General features: G+C 40.4%; 1 protein-coding gene across 5 annotated transcripts in view; it reads left to right on the top strand.

Annotated features, from left to right (window-relative positions):
* col13a1 (collagen, type XIII, alpha 1) overlaps window positions 1-19,388 on the top strand; it is a 126,223-nt gene that overhangs the window by 61,094 nt on the left and 45,741 nt on the right. For all 5 annotated transcript variants that reach the window (XM_059946425.1, XM_059946429.1, XM_059946428.1 and 2 more), the window contains exons 16-17: window positions 4,361-4,387; window positions 5,858-5,902. In XM_059946425.1, the coding sequence (XP_059802408.1) occupies window positions 4,361-4,387; window positions 5,858-5,902 (72 nt within the window). The remainder of the gene's footprint in view (window positions 1-4,360; window positions 4,388-5,857; window positions 5,903-19,388) is intronic.

Genomic DNA, 19,388 nt, shown 5'->3' with positions numbered 1-19,388 from the left:
GAAAACATTTTACCAAAAACACAAGATGAAAATTACTTCTGACAAAGGGTCTTATCCCGAAGCCTCAGCTGTTCAATTTTCCCATGATTGCTGCCTGACCTGAGATTTTCCAAAATTTTATATGTTACTCCAGATTTCCAGCATCTCTTTGGCTTCATGATTTTCATTTTGGAGACACTCTTCAAGACAGTAATCGCCTAATCATCTCTCTCAATAGACATTGGCACTGATTTTCTGCCATTTGTATTTACCTTTGAAGCACAGCGGCAGCTTGTCTGTTGGCTGGTTGGACTGTAGATATAGTGAAGTGGGAAAAGGCTTGTGTAGAGCATAGGCACTGCCAATTTCCAGTGTATCTGTGCAGCTGTATCATTGCTGAGATTTCTGTGTAGTTTGAAACCCATTGGGCACACAATGCACCTCCTCATTTAGCCCTGTCTAGATTCCTTGTCTATGTTTTGATGAGTTGTATGTGCCTCCAGCCTTGTATAACCCTGGTTCATAACTTTTTCTGACATTTACATTTACACCATTTATTATCAGACTATAATTTGCCCTTTACTATGCCTATTGTCTTGTTTATTAATTATTGTACTGTTTTGGGCACTTTATGTGGTCCTGTGTAGGTCTGTAGTTTAATGTAGTTTTGTGTTGTTTCACTAGTCAAGTGTAGTTTTGTGTAGTTTCGTGTAGCACCATGGTCCTGGAGGAACGTTGTTTCATTTTTACTGTGTACTGTACCAGCAGGTATGGTTGAAATGACAATAAAAAGCGATTTGACTTGATTCAACATCCATTAATTGTATTTAGTACTTGATGCTGATTTACGTGAACATTTGGTTTCTTGCTTTACTTTATCTTTTTTTCACTTCATCTTTTCTTCATTTCTCCACTTTTTTTGCCAGTTGTTCATATCTCCTCCTCCCAATGTAGAGGTCTCCTTCCCCCCCCCCCCCACCTTTGGAGGGGTTTCACAGAATAAAACCTAATGTCTATAACAGCCCATCAATAAGGTTCTAGACTTGATCCACTCTTGTAATGAAGATGGGTGACCGCAGAGGACCAGCCAAAGTCCTAAGTGGTAAGGGCATTAGCTTGAAGTACATGTGGAGCTGTATTTCCCAAGGGTGGTTAATGCTTCTTCTGGGCTTTATGCAGAACCAGTCTTAGAAGCTACAGAAAGTTTCAAATTTACTCAACTGCCATGAATTGCTGCACTGTTTTTAGAAAGCAAATAAAAATTATCCTCAGAAACCAGGAATGCCCCCTCCTCTTCATAACCCACTCCATACAAGGCCATAAAACATAGGAGCAGAATTAGGCCATCTGGCCCATCAAGTGTCCTGTGCCAATCAATCATGGCTGACTCATCTTTTTTTTTTCTCCTTCTCAACCCCACTTCATGGCCTTCTCCCCGTAACCTTTGATGCCATGTCCAATCAAGAACCTATCAATCTCTGCCTTAAACGCACCCAATGACCTGGCCTGCACAGCTGCATGTGGCAACAGATTCCGCAAATTCACCACCCTTTGGCTAAAGATTATATCATCACCTCTCTCCTCAGTGGACAGTCTCATGCAGCATCTCCTACCAGAATTTAGCAGGATGTTTAAAATGAAACAGGATATTCCAATGTTTGAGCTGCACCCGTTGTAAAAATGGAAACCAGTCTCCAGTTCTCTACAGTCCCTTGAGTTTCTGCAAGTATTTTTTTCAACTGGAAACATTTGGCTTGTGTAGTTGGCCATGTAATTTTATACCTGTCAATGGACCTTCACGGTGTCATTATGCACTTGAGTTGTTCTTTGACTGTTTAAGTTCTAAACAAATAATCTGTAAACCCTCTCTTAATGCACAGGGCAGTAAAACTGAGGCGTAGAATGTCTAACCTCACAATTAGAAAAATAATTGTTTACACAGACCCGGCCACAGACAACAAATATGGACAGTCATCTTTTTCTTTGTAAAGTGCCCTGATGGAAACTGCATCCCTCACATATCTCAGATGCTTTGCCATGCACGTGCAAATGAAATCTTTTAATTTAATTGCCTGCTGCAGTGTAAAGAATGTGCATGGTTAAACATTAAATTATTTTAGTAGCTATATTGCTTCTGGGCATCAACAGAAATTTTGCAAATATTCTGATGCAAATTTAATATCACTGGGGATAATGGCAATGCAATGGAGTTACAGCCAATAAATAACAGAACTAGCTGCTAATGCGAAGGAAAACTGAAACAAAAACAGAAAATGCTGGATCATTCGGTGGATTGGTCAGCATCCATGGAACCTTAACCCTGAACTGCTTTTCATTCCACAGATCTGCCCGACCTGCTGAATGATTTAAGCATTTGTTTTATGTTTTCTTTTTCAGATTTCAACGTCTCTTAGTTTTTGTTTTGTTTTCTCAGCTATAGTGATTGAACTCATGTCATTGACACTTGAAGATATTAAACTTGAGAGAGAAATGTGAATGGAGAGAGATAAGGAAGGCTCGTACAGGATTTAAATACATGTGCAGATCTGCTGGGCTGATGACTTGTTCTTATGCTGCACGTTCTATGTAACATGATATTTGAAATTACCATTTAAAAAATAACAGTTCTATATTTTGTCTTTTTTTAAAGTTGGTGTATCAGCAATCTTGTCAAAGTACTGTGATAGCCTGTTGTTGGTTAAAACAAAATTAATCAGTAACTTTAATGTGCCAAGCATGAAACCCATTCATTGTGGAACTAATTTGTTTAATTTGTGCTGGGATTATCACTGAATAACACAAATGTACAAGTACCCAGTGACCTTTTTACTTTATATTTTGTCCTCACAAGAGGGACAGAAAAAAACTATTTTCAACCCGTTATTCCTTTAATCAAAGGAAATACATACTTTTCTTTGGTACTTGGATTTTAGAACTGCATTAATTCTGAAAACATCAGGTCTCATCATCCATTCAATCCCAGTTGTAGTGTTTCACTTTGGATCTAAATTCTGATGATTTTCACCTTGTTTTTACAGAGAGGACTTTATCAGACTACCCAAGTGACTACAAAATCCTTTGAAAAAAGTCAAGTTGTTGGGGGGGGGGGGCAGTGTGGGACCACAAATAGTAAAAGATCAAAGGTTTTGTTTTAAATTGCAAAGAATATTGGTCCTCCATTAGCCAATTGGATTTATTGAGCTTATAGCACAGAACAAGTTATTTGGTACATCTAAACCAAACCAATATTTCTGATCTGTGCCTTTATTCCTTCTACAAAAGTGCATGATCATACCCTTCACTACTTATATTTCATGTGCCACTTATTTTTCCATTTTGTCAATCTCTCTGAGTCCTTCTGCAGACTCCCTGCTTCCACAACACTATCTGCCCTGCGAAGTATCTAAATATTGTCAGCAAGCTTGTTGTCAGAAAGCCATCAATTCTGTTATCCAAATCATTGACATATAACATGAAAAGGAGAGGTCCCAACACCAACCTTTGCAGAACACCATTAGTTGCCAGCAGCCAATCTTTATTTCCACTCTCTTCCTCCTGCCAGTCAGCCAATCTTCCATGCATGCTGATATCTTTAATGTAATAATATGGTCTCTTGTTAAGCAACCTTATGTGCAGTACCTTGTCAAAGGTCTTCTGAACTATTCCAGAATCTTGTGATTTTTACTGAATTTTGGTACATATGCTATATGACAATAATAAACCAATTCCAATTCCAACTTCTATGAGGTTATTTCCCTTCTCTAGAATTATTCCTGCCTCCTCTCTGTTTCTATAGTCGACCAGTCTTTTTGCTGCATGTTCTCATTTGTGCTTCTTGTTCTTCTATCAGTTTCTTTTCTCTTCTTTTCCTCAGGGAGAGGTGGGTGAATTAGGGCTTCCTGGTCCAGCAGGACTGCCAGGATCTGTGGGCCGAAAGGTAAATGTGGAGGATAAATCTGTGCGCCCTCCATCGTCTCAGAATGTCAATCTATTAACAGCGATTAATTGCATATTATTATGAGGAAGCACTGAGACATCTGCTTTTAATAGAAAATAACATTTCTTAACAAAGAATGGTTACAGTTGTCAAGCGCAATTAGTTACACTATCGTTAGAAGCCTTCCATTTTCACCTAATGAACTGGTAACAGGCTTCAGGTTATCTTTCATTTCAAGGCTGTTAAGTTCGTATTTTTAACACTTTCAGGATGGTTAAGTAAAGTTTCAGCTGTCAACTGTGCGTGTATGTTATTTCAGATCTGTTTGGAGGACACTAAACTACACAGTACATATGAAACATTAGCTGACCTCATTCTTTTTCCTGCATTATATAAAGTGACTTATCTCTGCTTTGCTTTTGATTTTCCCATTTGTGTTAACAGGGCGACCGAGGAGAAGTCGGGCAAAAGGTAACGGAGCCATGTTTCTCTTCTTTTTATCTCAAATCTGGGTTGCCCCTATCTTAATCTATTTTGTCTCAGTTTGCTTTTCTAAATCGTTTAACCTTTCCACGGTTCTACTACTGGTTTGAATCAAACTTATGAATGTCACACAAAAGTAAACTTTAATAGAAGAGACCTTTTACAGTTGTGTAACTATAGAATTTTCCTGTTTTAGTATAATTAGGATTTATATGGGCTCCAGGAGGGTGTATAATGAAATGTTGACTGTGCTCAAACACTTTTTTCTGAAACACAAATGCACTAAAATTGTTTCCCAGATCTGGTTGCTTGGTAATTATGCTTCTGATGGAAAAAAATGCAGCTTTCACATTGCCTAGAACTGTTTTGAGCCATACCTTTGTGATGTTTTTGCTTAAGTGGTACAGTTGAGCTTATTTTTCAACTGGTAAGAAATAATGATCAATCCAGTAATATGAGTTAAGCAATTTTAATAACGTAGAGGCTGGTATTGCTGAGTATAGCCAAATTAAACAATGATGAAAACTAAGAACAGTTAGATCAACAAGACAAATACATGTTGCATTTAAGCAGTTTTTCAATGGACATAGCCTGTGGAGGTGTGAGGTTATAGGAACTAGCTAATCATAAAGCTGAAAGATTTTTTCATGTTCAGTTACCAGTTGGGTACAGACCTTAATGCTTGGTGGGAACCTGTATTGAATTTGAACCTGCCACCCCATTAGCCATTATAGAAATAAAATGGGGTCTGAGGGAAGGCTGGTCACCTCCTAGGGAGTTGTAGCAAGGAGGAGTGCTGAGGGTGTTCAGGAAAGCAGGGAGTGGGAAGGAATGGTAGAGAGAATCCAGTCGGAGAGACATTAGTTCTTCCTGGTTCTATTACAGAACATTTTCTTCTTGGAGATCTATTCTGATCTGCAGTTTGACTACAGAACTGAAGTGATAATTTCCCCAGTAAAAATATAAATCTGACACAATAAGAGCCCCTGCTCCATGCAGTCATCTTTTCCACTCTGAATCAATGGTGTGAAATTATAAATTAGTCAAAAAAAGTTTCCATTTTGATCCCATGACAATTATTTTCAGTTTTAGCTGCTACTGCACCCCAGTTCTGGGAGGAGGATTGCTTCAAGTTCTCGTGAGAAACTGGCAATTTCTACATCAGGAAAGCAGTGAACAATGGAATCCATTTTTGACCTAATAGAGGCTCTGCACCCAACACACTTGTACTTCAAGTGCGTTGTAAAAGGATTGTTATTTATATATTCGTGCAGGAGGGTATTTCTGTGGGGAGGGCAAGGTGTAGATCAGTGTACTTTCTATGCAGTAATCAATAGAGTAGCCAAGTATGTTGATTGGAAACAGTCATTGCACGAGCCCCAGCATGTAAGGTTGTGACTACTACTAGCTTCTTCTCACTGATACATTTGAACTTTTGTTCTCCCCCTACACATACAGGGAGAGCCTGGTGAAATGGGTCGGGCAGGCGCCAAAGGAGAAAAGGTAGTTTTAACCACCTTTATTTGGTTGTAATTGCTAAGATTCATATCAGGTCACTGGCAGTCCACGATTTAATTGAACACTCACACTTGTTTTCTAAGTCAGAGAAATCTGCCACTTCCATCATATCTTCCAGTCAATGGGAAACATTTGTTTTGTAACAAGATAAGTTAATGGGACAGTTTTAGATTGAACAAGTAGAGCTTGCCTTTGAATATTGTTTTACATGAAACAGCTTTAATCCCAATGTATTAGTTCAATTAAATCATCTATTTAAATAACAATAATGTATATCTTTATGCATGTATATTGTTTAAATAGAGGAATTAGTCCAATTAACATTAACAATTAATCCTTGTAATGCTGGTGTATATGTAAGCCAGCGGGTGGTGTAGTGGCATCAGCACCAGACTTTGAAGTGAAGCTCCAGAGTTCGAACACCTGCCTCCTTGCACACTTCCCAACAGTGCTGGGTTGAGCCAGCAACCTGGCCTCATAAAAAAAAAAGTCAGGTGCTGCAGAAACTGCAAAATTGCTGCCCAATGCGAAAAAAGGAGCGAGAATACGTACATGAGGGTTTTCTGTTTGCACAAATACTTGCATTAAGTCATTATCAGACTGATGGCAACATACTGAAGAGAAGTTAAAAAGCTGAATGTGTTCCATTTTTTGCTCTATTTATATAGTAATTTTATATTTTTGCGTGGTACTGCTGTTGCAAAACAATAAATTTCACCATATAAGTCAGTGACAATAACCTTCATTCTGATTCTGGAATTGCTAACTGGGATTCCATTGGAGATGTATATCACAGGTTTGCTTTTAGTTATGGTACTCCTGCAGGGATATTACCTGATGAAACTTACCCCAACACATTGTATACTGTGTTTAGCATTTTTATGTAATGAGAATCTGTAGGACCACCAAGATAGCAAAGGAACTTTGATTAATAGATTGTGCTCAACTAGAACAGATAGCAAATATTTAGCATTATATCTGATTATGCAGTACCATAACAATTCCATTAACTGTAACATCACTCAATGCAAACCAGAATTGCTGAAAGTCATTGCTGAACTATTTAGCAGATTTAAGCATAAACAATTTCAGTTGTGCATATTTTTACATAAACTCGCACTTGACATCGCTTTTAAATGAAAGCAGTGGTTTTTGCCTTGTTGGTTAAGTCAGTGACATGTTGGTCAAGTCTGTCCCGCCTGCTTCATCTGAGTGACTGCTGGTGGATCCTGCACAGGACTCATCAGCCATCTCAAAATTCAATACAAGTGGAGTTGTATTGGGATCTGTATTCCTTGGAGTTTCAAAGAATGAGGGGCAGCCATAGTTTAATGTGACATCTTGAGGGGATTTGATGATATGAGGAAAATGAGTTTGTCCTCATCATGTAGGTGCAGGCTAGATGTTTTCACCAGTATGAAGAGTAACAAGGAAGATCTCATAGTTAAAAGATGAGAGCCAGTCATTTAAATTGAGATGGGTAGAATTTTGTTTTCTCTTAGAGGTTAGTGAATCCTGGAACTCACTGCACAGAATGTGATTCAAAACCAGAGTACTGGAAATGCTTAAGGTAGAGGTAAGTAAATATTTGAAAGATTGAGAAAATGAGGAACGCAAACAAAAATGCTGGAGGAATTCAACAGGCCAGGCAGCATCAGTGGAGGGGAATAAACAGTTGAGATTTTGGGCTGAGATCATTCATCAGCCCTGGAAAAGAATGGGATAGAAGCCAGAATAAGAATGTGGGGTGGGGAGGGGGAGGGGGAGGAATACAAGCTGGCAGGTGATAGGTGGGAGCAAGGGAGGGGGAATAATGTGAGATGCTGAAAGGTGACACCTGGAACAGGTAAAGGGCTGAAGAAGAAGGAATCTGATAGGAGAGGATGTAGACCATGGAATAAAGGGAAGCAGATGGAAAGCAAGAGGGAGGTGATGGGCATTTCATGAAGGCAGGGAAGAAGAAGAGAAAAGGTGAGAGTGTAACCATAATGAGGAAAGAGAAAAGTGAAGGAGGAAGGGGGAGTAATTACGGAAATTAAGAACTTGATGTTTATGCTATCAGATTGGAGGCTACCAAGACAGAATGTGAGGAAAATGAGTTTGGTCTCATCATGGCAGTAGAGAAGGCCATGGACAGACATGTTGGTATGGGAATGGGAAATCAAATTGAAATGCGTGGCCAGACAGACAGACATACTTTATTGATCCCGAGGGAAATCGTGTTTTGTTACAGCCGCACCAACCAAGAATAGTGTAGAAATATAGCAATATAAAACCATAAATAATTAAATAATAATAAGTTAAATATTCCAAGTGGAAATAAGTTCAGGACCAGCCTATTGGCTCAGGGTGTCTGACACTCCGAGGGAGGAGTTGTAAAGTTTGATGGCCACAGGCAGGAATGACTTCCTATGACACTCAGTGTTGCATCTCAGTGGAATGAGTCTCTTGGCTGAATGTACTCCTGTGCCTAACCAGTACATTATGGAGTGCTCCTTCCTTTTATGTTGGACAGAGTGGTTCCCCAGTATACATAGGGTCCCACCAATATAGAGGAGGCCACATCAGAAGAACTGAATGCAAGAGATGATTCTGGCAGACTCGTAGACATTGAGTGTTGCGGGAACTGGCATAGAAGAGGAATTAAGGGCTATATAAACCAGCGACAGTCACAGTGAATGGTGGGGGAGGCTCGAGGGGCCTAGTGACCCCGGCTTCTTTTTTCTGTGCTCTTAGGAAGTAAGTCATTTTCACTCTTGAGGAATTATCAAAGAAGAAACAAAAGGATGATGATACTTTTCCACAGATGCTGCCTGATCTGCTGAGTTCCTCCTGCATTTTGTGTGTGTTGTTTGATGTTTATTTAGCTTTGAGAGGAGGAGTTCAATTGAGTTGGTTTGCCATTCAGAGTGTGCTTGTGTTTATGGCTTCAGCTGGCAGTCATGGCTGTGCGGGTGGTGTTTCAAGTCTGAGTCAGGCTGCACGTTCAAAATCATTTCCAGGCATCTGTTGCGTAATCTAGGCCAATGCACCACCCCTCCTCTCATGAGTATGGATGGCACTATTTGAAGAAGTAATGGTTTGCTTACACAAAGTACACTGCAGATGCTGTGGTCAAGTCAACAGGTACAACACACTGGAGGAACTCAGCAGCTCGGGCAGCATCCGTGGAAACGAGCAGTCAATGTTTTGGGGCGAGACATTGACTGCTCATTCCCACAGATGCTGCCCGATCTGCTGAGTTCCTCCAGCGTGTTGTATGTAATGGTTTGCTTAGTTTCCTGGCTAACATTTACCCTTTGATGTGTCGGTGAGGCATCATTATCAATTCAGCTAGTGCAGTTGTTTGAATGAACTTGCTGTGTGTAAAATTAGCTGCCATTTTTTCTTTACTATAACGTTTTAAATGAGCCAATGACAGGTAATCATTTTGGGCAAGCCCTTGTAAGTCATTTGTTGTCTTCTGCACTCTGGTTGATCTTTCACTGATCCTGTTATAGTTTCTATTCTATAGATTTGCTGAGTATTCCCCCAAGTAACTGAATCTCAGGGTTGTATATGGTGACATATATGTACATTGATAATGACATTTATTTTGAACTTTGCACTTCGTAAATTCATGAAAATGCTATGTAAATGCATTAACATTTTCTGGTATTTAATCAAAATGTCTTTAATTAATGTATTATCTTTAAGAGTCACCTGAGACCTGTACAGACATAGCAAGTTAAATGAAGATAAAATTATTGGAAGGAATTGATACAGATTACTAGTTATTGTTAGCTTTAACCTAGTTAGTTGTTATAAAGACATACCCATAAAAACAGCACCTTCAGTCCAGCATCTCCATGCCAACCATGAAGTACTCATCTGCATAATGATCCCACTTACAGCATTAATTTTTACATTCCATTTACCTCCATCTACCAGTACTTAGTCCATACCATGCCACTGCCTTCAAAATTGAAACGTATGTCTAGCAACATAACCCAGGAACTACCTGTACTTTATAAGTTGTGGGAGGCTGTCTCCACCACTTAAAGCATTGTTTCCCAGATTCCAACCACCCTATGGGAGAAAGATTCTTCCTGCAACTTCTACTCTGAAGCAATTCCCTCTAGTTTTAGTTGCTGTTGCTATGGGGAAAGATTTCCTGCTATCTGATTGATCTATAAGTCTCGTAATTTTTGTGTAGCTCCTTGTCTACTCCACGCCATCAAATCCAGCCAATCCAGTTCCCCTCATAACTGGAAACGCCCTGTCCAGACAGCATCCTCACTCCTGTGCAATCACATATTTGTCTTTATTCCTAGTTGCTGAACTGGTAAATACAGATTGCCTACAGACTAATTTTACTGTCTACTGCTTGCTTAGAAATGACCAGGTCATTAGCTCTAATTGCTGTTCCATCATCGAGTGTCTCACTGGCGATTCCAGTTCTTGTCATGTTCAGTTAGGAATGTGCAAACTTGGGCTGTCTCTTGGAATCTGGTCAACAGTTGATGGAGCCAAATTTATTATATTTACAACATTACCCTGTGCGTTCAGAAATACTTCAGTAGCAATAAAGCATTTTGGAATGTCCTGAGTTTGTGAAAGAAATGAAAGAGGTTAGACTTTTTAAAATCTACCCTTGAATTTTTTGTTATGTCATTGTTCTCTATTTCAAAATAGGTTATTTACTGAGTGGAAGGTGCTAATTTCACAATCTGGAAATTTGAATTGACACTTCAGTTCCTGAATCACATGTACAGAGGGCAGGTATAGGATGCTACCTGGGTGGCTGGGACAGTGTTAGGGAACAGGATCTCAAATCATGATTGATATTAGGTTCAAATTCAGATTTATTTATTTATCATGTGTGCATCAGAACATACACTGAAATGAATGGTTTGTGTTAACAACCAACACAACCTAAGGGTGTGTTGGCACACGTTCCAGTGACAACAAAACGTGCACATGATGTTCAGCAAACGAAACAACAACAGCAAAACAGCAAAACCCTTTCCTCCCTCCCTCTCACTCACACAGGACAATAGATCACGTTGTGTTGCAGTGTGCCTGTTAACTGTGTATTTTCAGAAAAGGCAATATCCCTACGAATGTCGCAGGCCTCTGTGCTGCTTTCCTTTGGGCCTCACACTGAGCTCTAACCAATTGATCTTACACCCAGCTCCCAAACTGCCCGATTTCCTGACTGACCCTTGACTGGCCGCATTTGCATTCTGCTCAGTGCGCTGTACTGTGATAGATTCCTGACATTTGCCCCGAACCTCTCGAGTCAGCTCTTTTTGTTTCAAACGCAGGATTAGAATAAATACTGCCAGGTTGCAGCCTTGTTTCCATCAATAACCATCCAATCACTGAGATGTGAGGTTGATGCACTCCATACGCATTTTGGAAAGTACTTGAAGTAGACAAATTTATTTGAGTGTAGTGTGGATTTTGTCTTCTGATTTATAGTTACTTCTGTAAGAATTTCCATCTTTGCAGTAAATTCATTCCAAGCTCTACAGTTTAAAAAGTTGCAAAGGTCATCAATATACAATAGCACCTCGTACTGACCATAAACTTAGGAGCAGAATTAGGCCACATAGCCCTTGAGCCTGCTCTGCCATTCCATCATGGCTGATCTATTATCTTTCTCAACAGCAATCTCCTGCCTTCTCCTCGTATCTTTTGATGCCCTGACTAATCAAGAATCTATCAACCTCCATTTTAAATATACTGTGGTGAACTATGTGCCTGTCGGGACACGCCCCCTGCTGACTGCTCCTGTGGCTCCTCCCACAGGCCCCTGTATAAAGGCGATCTGAGGCCTGACGCTCGGCCTCAGTCTCCAGGTCATTGTATGATGGACACTCACTCCTGGTTCCTTCTTCCAGTCAATAAAAGCCGATATCTCGCCTTACGTCTCAGTGTGAGTTATTGATGGTGCATCATATACTCAACCATCTGTGGTAATGAATGCCACAGGTTCACCACTCACTGGCTAAAGAAATTTCTTCTCATCCCTGTTCTAAATGGGCATCCCTCTATTTTAAGGCTGTGCCCTCTGGTTCTAGACTCACCCACTATAAGAAACATCCTCTCCACATCTAGTCTGTCTAGAGTTTTCAATAATCAAAATGTTTCAATGAGAAGCCTCCCCCCCCCCCCCCATTCTTCTAGTTGCCAGTGAATACTGGCCTAGAGCTGTCAAATACTTCTCATACATTAACCCTTTCATTCCTGGAGTCATTCTCATGAATCTCCTCTGGACCTTCTCCAATGCCAGCACGCCTTTTCAAAGTCGCTCACAAGTGCAGTCTTACCTTATAAAGCCTCATCATTCTATTCTTGCTCTTATATTCTAGTCCTGTCAAAATGAATTTGAACATTGCATTTTCCTGCCTTACCGCAAACTCAACCTGCAAGTTAACCTTTAGGGAGTCCTGCGTAAGGGCTTCCAAGTCCCTTTGCACCTCTAATTTTTAATTTTTTCCCTATTTAAAATGTAGTCTTCACCTTTTTTTGTTCTAAGAAAGTACATGACCATGTAGTTCCCTACACTATATTGGATCTGCCACTTCTTTGCCCATTCTCCCAATCTGTCCAAGTCTTTCTGCAGACTCTGCACTTCATCAACACTGTTGACATATAACATGAAAACAAACAGTCCTAATACTGACCCCTGCAGAACACCACTGGTCACCAGCAGCCAACCAGAAAGGGCCCCCTTTATTCCCACTCTTTGCCTCCTGCCAGTAGGCCACTCTTCTATCCATGCTAGTGTCTTTCCTGTAACACCATGGGCACTTATCTTATTAAGTGACCTTAAGTGTGGCACCTTGTCAAAGTCCTTCTGAAAATCAAAGTAAACAACATCCATTGACTTTCCTTAAATCCTGCCGGTTTCTTACTTTAAAAATTCCAACAGATTTGTCGGGCAAGGTTTCCCCTTAAGGAAACCATGCTGTCATTGGCCTAATTTATCACATGCTGCCAAGTACCCCAAAACCTCATCCTTAATAATGGACTCCAAAGTCTTCCGGACTAATTAAATCAGACTGACTGGCCTAGAGTTTCCTTTCTTCTGTTTCCCTCCCTTCTTAGAGTGGAGTGACATTTGCAATTTTCCATTCCATGACAGAATCAATTGATTCTTGAAGGATCATTGCTAATGCCTGCACCATCTCTTAAGCTTCCACTTTCAGAAGCTTGAGGTGTAGATTGCCTGATCCAGGTGACTTTATCTGCCTTGATAAACTTTCAGCTTCCCAAGCACCTTTGCTTAAGCAATAGCAGCTACACTCTGTTCTACCCCCTGACCCTTCTGAACTCCTGGCATACTGCTAGTGAAGTCTGGTGCAAAATACTTATTCATTTTGTCTGCCACTTCTTCGTCCCCTATTACTACCTCTCCAGCATCATTTTCCAGTGATCGCATAACTACTCTCGCATCTCTTTCATTCCTTATATATCTGAGAAAACCTTTGGTATCCTCTTTGATGTTTTTACCAAAAGCCTTCATAATTCATCTTTTCTTTCTTTGTGTTTTTTAAGTTGCCTTCTAGTGCTTCTTAAAAGCTTCCCAATCCTCTAACTTCCCATTAAGTTTTGCTATATTATATGCTATCTCTTTTATTTTTATGATGTCTTTGACTTCCCTTGTCATCCACAGGTGCCTTATCCTCCCTTTGGAATATTTCTTCATCTTTGGGATGTATCTTATCTTGCACCTTCCAAATTGCCCCAGAGATTCCAGGCATTGCTGAAGTAACATCGTCCCTACCAGTGTCCCCTTCTGGTCAACTTTGGCCAGCTCCTCTCTCGTGCCTCTGTAATTCCCTTTACTCCACTGTAACACTGATACATATGACTTTATCTGCTCCCTCTCAAACTGCAGGGTGAATTCTATCATATTGTGATCACTGCCTCCCAAGGGTTCCTTTACCTTAAACTCCCTGATCACATCTGGTTATTACTGTGTTGTATCACAGTGTATTACTCTGAAAATTTGATTCCACCCCATACAATTTCTTTTACTCCAGCAGGCGATTAAGTTCTGATTTTTATAATGTTTCTGCTTGCCTGCCGTAATTAGCTTTACATTGACCAAGAGTCAACTATTGTGAAGTTCACATGTTGACCAATGCATCCAGGGATCTCAGTCAGACGTCAAATCTGTGCCAAGTTTATTTTGGCATGGTAGGAAATTTTAATTTATAAAGAATTGTTTCTGCACCTGGGCAGAGAGAAATGTTCCATTTCTCAGATATTGATGGAAATGTAGCCTACAATTCAGTGTGTAGGTATCCAGATGGCTGCATTATCTAGCAAGAGAAAACAACCTATCCAATTGCTGAACCAGGACATTAATCTGATACAGCTCATTCTTGATTGTTCCCTTGGATTTCAACCCTAAGTGTGGCAGATTGCAAATTCTAACACCTTGCAAGGTCATCACAGTAATGAGGCAATTAGTGTAACACTATTACAGCACCATGTGTAAGATCAGTTCCAGTTGTTGTCTTTAAGAATTTTGTATGTTCTCCCCTTAACCACATGGGTTTCCTCCCCATTATGAGGATGTGTGGGTTCGGGTGAGTGAACTGTCGACATGCTCTGTTGGCACCAGTTGCATTACAACACTTACAGATTGCCCAGCACAATCCTCGCACATTTAATTTGATGCAAACGATGCATTTCACTGTATGTTTCAACGTATATGTGAAAAATAAAGCCAATATTTATTGTTGTTTTTTACTTTGCCTGTTTATTTAAGTGATGTGAAGCTTCCTTGAATTTCAGCTCTAGGATTAGAAATCCAAAGGAACTCTGTGTCACAGTACATAGATAGGCAAAGCAAGTCTATAATTTTGTAAACTTGAGAATTTACAAATTGCAGCTTCTTCTGCAAAGTAAGTCATTGACATGGAATATACCTGGTGTGGGGTTAAATTCAGGTGATGACATTGTGGGCAGCTTGAAGTCTTTGTGTTTGTACATCAATGGCGCCATCTGCTGGTCCCACTTGATGTACAGAGTGATTGAAAATCACTCGGTGGGGGTAGGGGAAACAAAAGAAATCAATGCTTCACTGGTACATTTTTAAGTATTAATTTTTAAGGATTAATACTTTGCATATGTAGGGTTCCTTGAAATGTTAAGTTATTTTCTTCAGATACAACGCAAACCTGTACATTTGAACCATGTTGGAAATACATGCTAGGTTTAGTATTGGCTGTGCCAGGTCCTCATAGGGTAATTCTGTCAGTTGCTGTTTGTTGTTTTCTTTTTTTGAGAAATACAGCACGGTAACAAGCCCTTACGGCCTAACAAACCCGAGCCAACCAATTACATCCAAGTGACTAATTAACCTCGTAACTGGTACGTCTTTGGAATTTGGGAGGAAACTGAAATACCCAGAGGAAACGGTGAACAAACAAACTCTTTGCTGACAGCAGCAGGAATTTAGGCTTGCTGGCAATCTAACAGAGTCACACTAACTGCTTTCCCCCATTCCCCATAACCCTGCAAATAATTTTCTTGCATACCTGTGCAATGCCCTTTTGAAGGCTCTGATTGACTCTGTTTCCACCAGACACAGGCAATGAGATCGTAGTTACTCTCTGCGTACCAACATCTTTTCCTTAAGTGCTCCTTGTAGAGGGGAAATTTCATTTCCTTCACCCTATCTAAGCCTGCCATGATTAGCGGCATGTCTGTCAAATATCTCGGCCTTTATCATTCCTGCTTCAACAGTCTAAACTTGTAGCTAAGACCTTCACCCCTGCAGATATTCAAGTAAACCTTTTCTGCACTCACTCCCGGACCTTGTTTTTTTAAAAAATAAGGTGACTGGAACTGGACAGTGTATTCCAGTTGTGACCAAACATAGTGTTTTATACAGATTCAACATAATCTTCTTGCTTTTGTTGTCTGTGTTTCTATTTATGAAAACCAAGACCCCATACTGTAACTGCTCTCTCAGCACGACCTGATACATAAGTACACCCAGGTCTCTGTTGCCTGGACACCTTTCAGATGTGTCACATTTACTCTACCTTGTCTTTTATTTTTCAGTCTACATGTACCACTTAATGCAACCTCATGTTAGATTGCAGCTCCCACATGCCTGACCAGTCAACCCATCGATCATCTCTACTGATGTTCACTGAAGCAACACAGAGACTACCTCACTCCTTTTGCACTCTTTATTTAATTTAATCTATTTATATATTTCCAGTATTTTTATTTTTTGTACTGGACTGCTACCACAAAGGGATATATTTCATGATGTATGTGGGTGATATTAAACCTGATTCCAATTCTGATTCTTGCTATGTACCACTTTTCAATGTTTGGCGTCATAAGTATATTTAGAAATTTTACGTTATACCTCCAAATCTAACTCACTATTAAATATACATAAAACCAACACTGATTACAGTACTCACCTTGTGAAAAGCATTGTATAACAGTCTGGAAAACCAGCTATTCACTCCATTCTCTACCACTCTTCAAAGAGACATTATGACTGGACCTTTAATTCCAAGGGTTCCATTTTTTTTAACCAACATTTTGCCCTGGGTTTTATCCACTGCTTTCAAAAAAAAAGAGAAAGAATTGTACTGCTTCCCCTTCATCAACTTTCCCTGGTTATCAAAATGTTAATCAAGTCATTCAAATAATTTTGTCTTTACAGATCCCAGTTGGCTTTCCTGAGTAAACCCAGACTTCTGTAATGAGCATTCCAATTTACGAGTATTTTAAAAGGGAGGAAAATGAGTCATTGTATTGGGATTAGTAGCAAAATAAAATGAGTGTGCGGAGGAAGGTTTAATAACTAGTTGATCTTCTACCATTGTTTACCAAGAATGTCTCCAAATCAGCACTACTTTGAGCCATTGGACTTGTACCAGGTCTCAGATTTAGTCAAAGTCCTTTTACAAATTCTGGTGATGCAGGGCAGAGAAGAAAGCTCTTTTCCTCATGTAGATTTGATGCAACAGCATTAATAGTTTAGACTTCAGCTATCAATGAACTTCCAAGCAGAAGCGCAACGGCCAAAGTAGTTGTTAGCACCCAGGCTAAATCCTGAAGACTGATCTTTAGAATGGCCAGATATCAGTGTTTCATGCTCAGCCGCTTTTGAACTTGGGCCAGGATGATACATTCTAAGTAAAGATAATCTTTTCAACAGCCTCTGGAACCCCCTGTCCCCCCCCCCCCAAGCTGATCACCCCACATAATTCCAACACCACCACATCATAGCACTGACGTCCCTTCAGTAGCCAATGACGTGCAACCTACCTCCCACCCATCAATATCCCAAATTGACCCTGTAGGTACTGAATAGCCCCGCATACTGACCAGCCCTACCAGACTCCCCCTGGCCCCTCTCTCCTTTTTAATCAAGGCTTGTGTCGCAGATCTGTGACATACCTGCTGTTCTTCCCTTTATGGGACAAGTGGTGGATCTGAGTGAGCTACCAGTAACACTGCCCCTGGTGGTTAAGGGCAGGCCCTCGAGGGGAGCAAACAGACACCATACTTTCACCACCTTGGCCACCATCTCCTTGTGCCTGTCTCAAGTTGCTGGAGGCTTTCCATACTATTCTCCAGGTATCTACAAAGGAGGGAATCTGAAGCAAGGGGACAAATAAAATTTGGGGAGGGGGCGCTCATTTAAAACTATGGCGCATAGCAATGTCTTCTTGCAAAGGATGGTGAATTCTTGGAATTTCTATCAGGTTGTGGAGGCTGGATCATCAGGGACATTTAAAGCAAAGCATTGTTGAAAGATTGGGAGTTATACATATGATATTGGCATATGACATTGGTTTACTAGCAATAGATAGGATGACCATGTTGCAGTGTAGTAATCAGAGATTTATAAGAGACAGACATACTTTATTGATCCCGAGGGAAATTCATCTCAAACTCCATCCCAAAGTGCATGTAGTCAGTAGGTAGATAGATAGATACTTCATTGACCCCAAAGGAAATTAATGTCGCAATAGCACTACAAGTGTGCAGATATACAAATATTAGAAGAGAGGTAAAAAAGCATAAAAAGTTACCTCAAACAGTCTAGCAGGAGAGGGTCATCACTTCCCCATTATAGAGCCCAATGGTGGAGGGTAAACATGACCTCATGTAGCATTCCTTGGAGCTGCGCTGTTGGCTTAGCCTATTACTAAAAGTGCTCCTCTTTTCTGCCAAGGTGGCATGCAGAGGGTGAGAAACATTGTCCAGAATTGCCAGGATTTTCCATAGGGTCCTTTGTCCTACCGCAACCTCCAGTGCGTCTGGTTAGACTCCTGTAACAGGGCCAGCCTTTCTAATCACTTATTGTGTCTGTTGGTATCGCCCGTGTTGATGCCATTGCTCCAGCAAACCACCACATAAAAGACAATACTGGCTACAACAGATTAGTAGAACATGTGAAGGAGAGGCCTGCATACTCCAAAGGACCTCAGTCACCTCAGGAAGTTGAGGTGACTCTGGCCCTTCTAGCATACAGCCTCTGTGTTGGTGCTCCACTCAAGTCTGTCATCCAAGTGCACCACTTTTAAAAGTGGAAAATTGCTGTGATTCATTTGAAGTGGCATTTCATCCTCGGTAAGTGATGAGAAGTAGAGGTCTGAAGATTAAAGTTAAAGCATTTTAGAGGCAGTATTTGTAAACAAAACAATTTTCAGATAACATGACTGCATTATTGTGCTATTGACCATCTTTGTTGTTATTTAAAGATTTAGAGTATGTATGATCACACTCATGTAGCGAGTTGTGTTTCATACATGTGCAAACATCTCGGGGGATTCAAATTACAGCCCCAATTACATCTTGGTCAGTAAAAGGAGACGGGGTTCTTGATACTTGGCCAGTTGATGGGTTGGATCACTCCTGCAGTAGGTATAACAGTAACACACACAAAATTTTAAAGGAACTGAGCAAGTCAAGTAACATTTATGGAGGGGAATAAGCAGTCAACATTTCAGGCCAAGACCGTTCAACAGGACTTGGCCCAAAAAGTTGATTGTTTATCCCCTCCATAGATGTTGCCTGACTTACTAAGTTCCTGCAGATTTTGTATCTGTTGCTGAAGATAATTCAGCATCTGCTATGCTTCTTTTGTTAAGGAGTAAAGGTAGCTCACTTCCATCCAGAGATGAGTTCAAAACTTATTCATCTAGTGGTTGGACGCTGTAATAGCTGGAGGTGGGTAGCCCACTTGTAGGGGTAAGCAACGTCACTTCTTCAGCTGGCAATGGAATACCAACCTATTCTTCTAGAGGTGGAGTATCTCAGGTGGATCTGGAGAGTGGCACCCGCATTGTTCAGATAGCGACAATGTTGAGATTGAGATCGGTGCCCTGCATTTACCTGAAGACAAGTATACAATGATCATCTGGAGATGAGGTATCCCACCTGTAGAGTCGGTGATTGGTACTCTATCTTTAACAATGCTGTATCCACCTGT

The sequence above is a fragment of the Hypanus sabinus genome, chromosome 21, assembly GCF_030144855.1.
Source record: "Hypanus sabinus isolate sHypSab1 chromosome 21, sHypSab1.hap1, whole genome shotgun sequence".
In the NCBI taxonomy this organism is placed as follows: Eukaryota; Metazoa; Chordata; class Chondrichthyes; order Myliobatiformes; family Dasyatidae; genus Hypanus; species Hypanus sabinus.
Note: the sequence above shows the minus strand (reverse complement) of the source record. Positions and strands in the feature narration are given on the sequence as shown.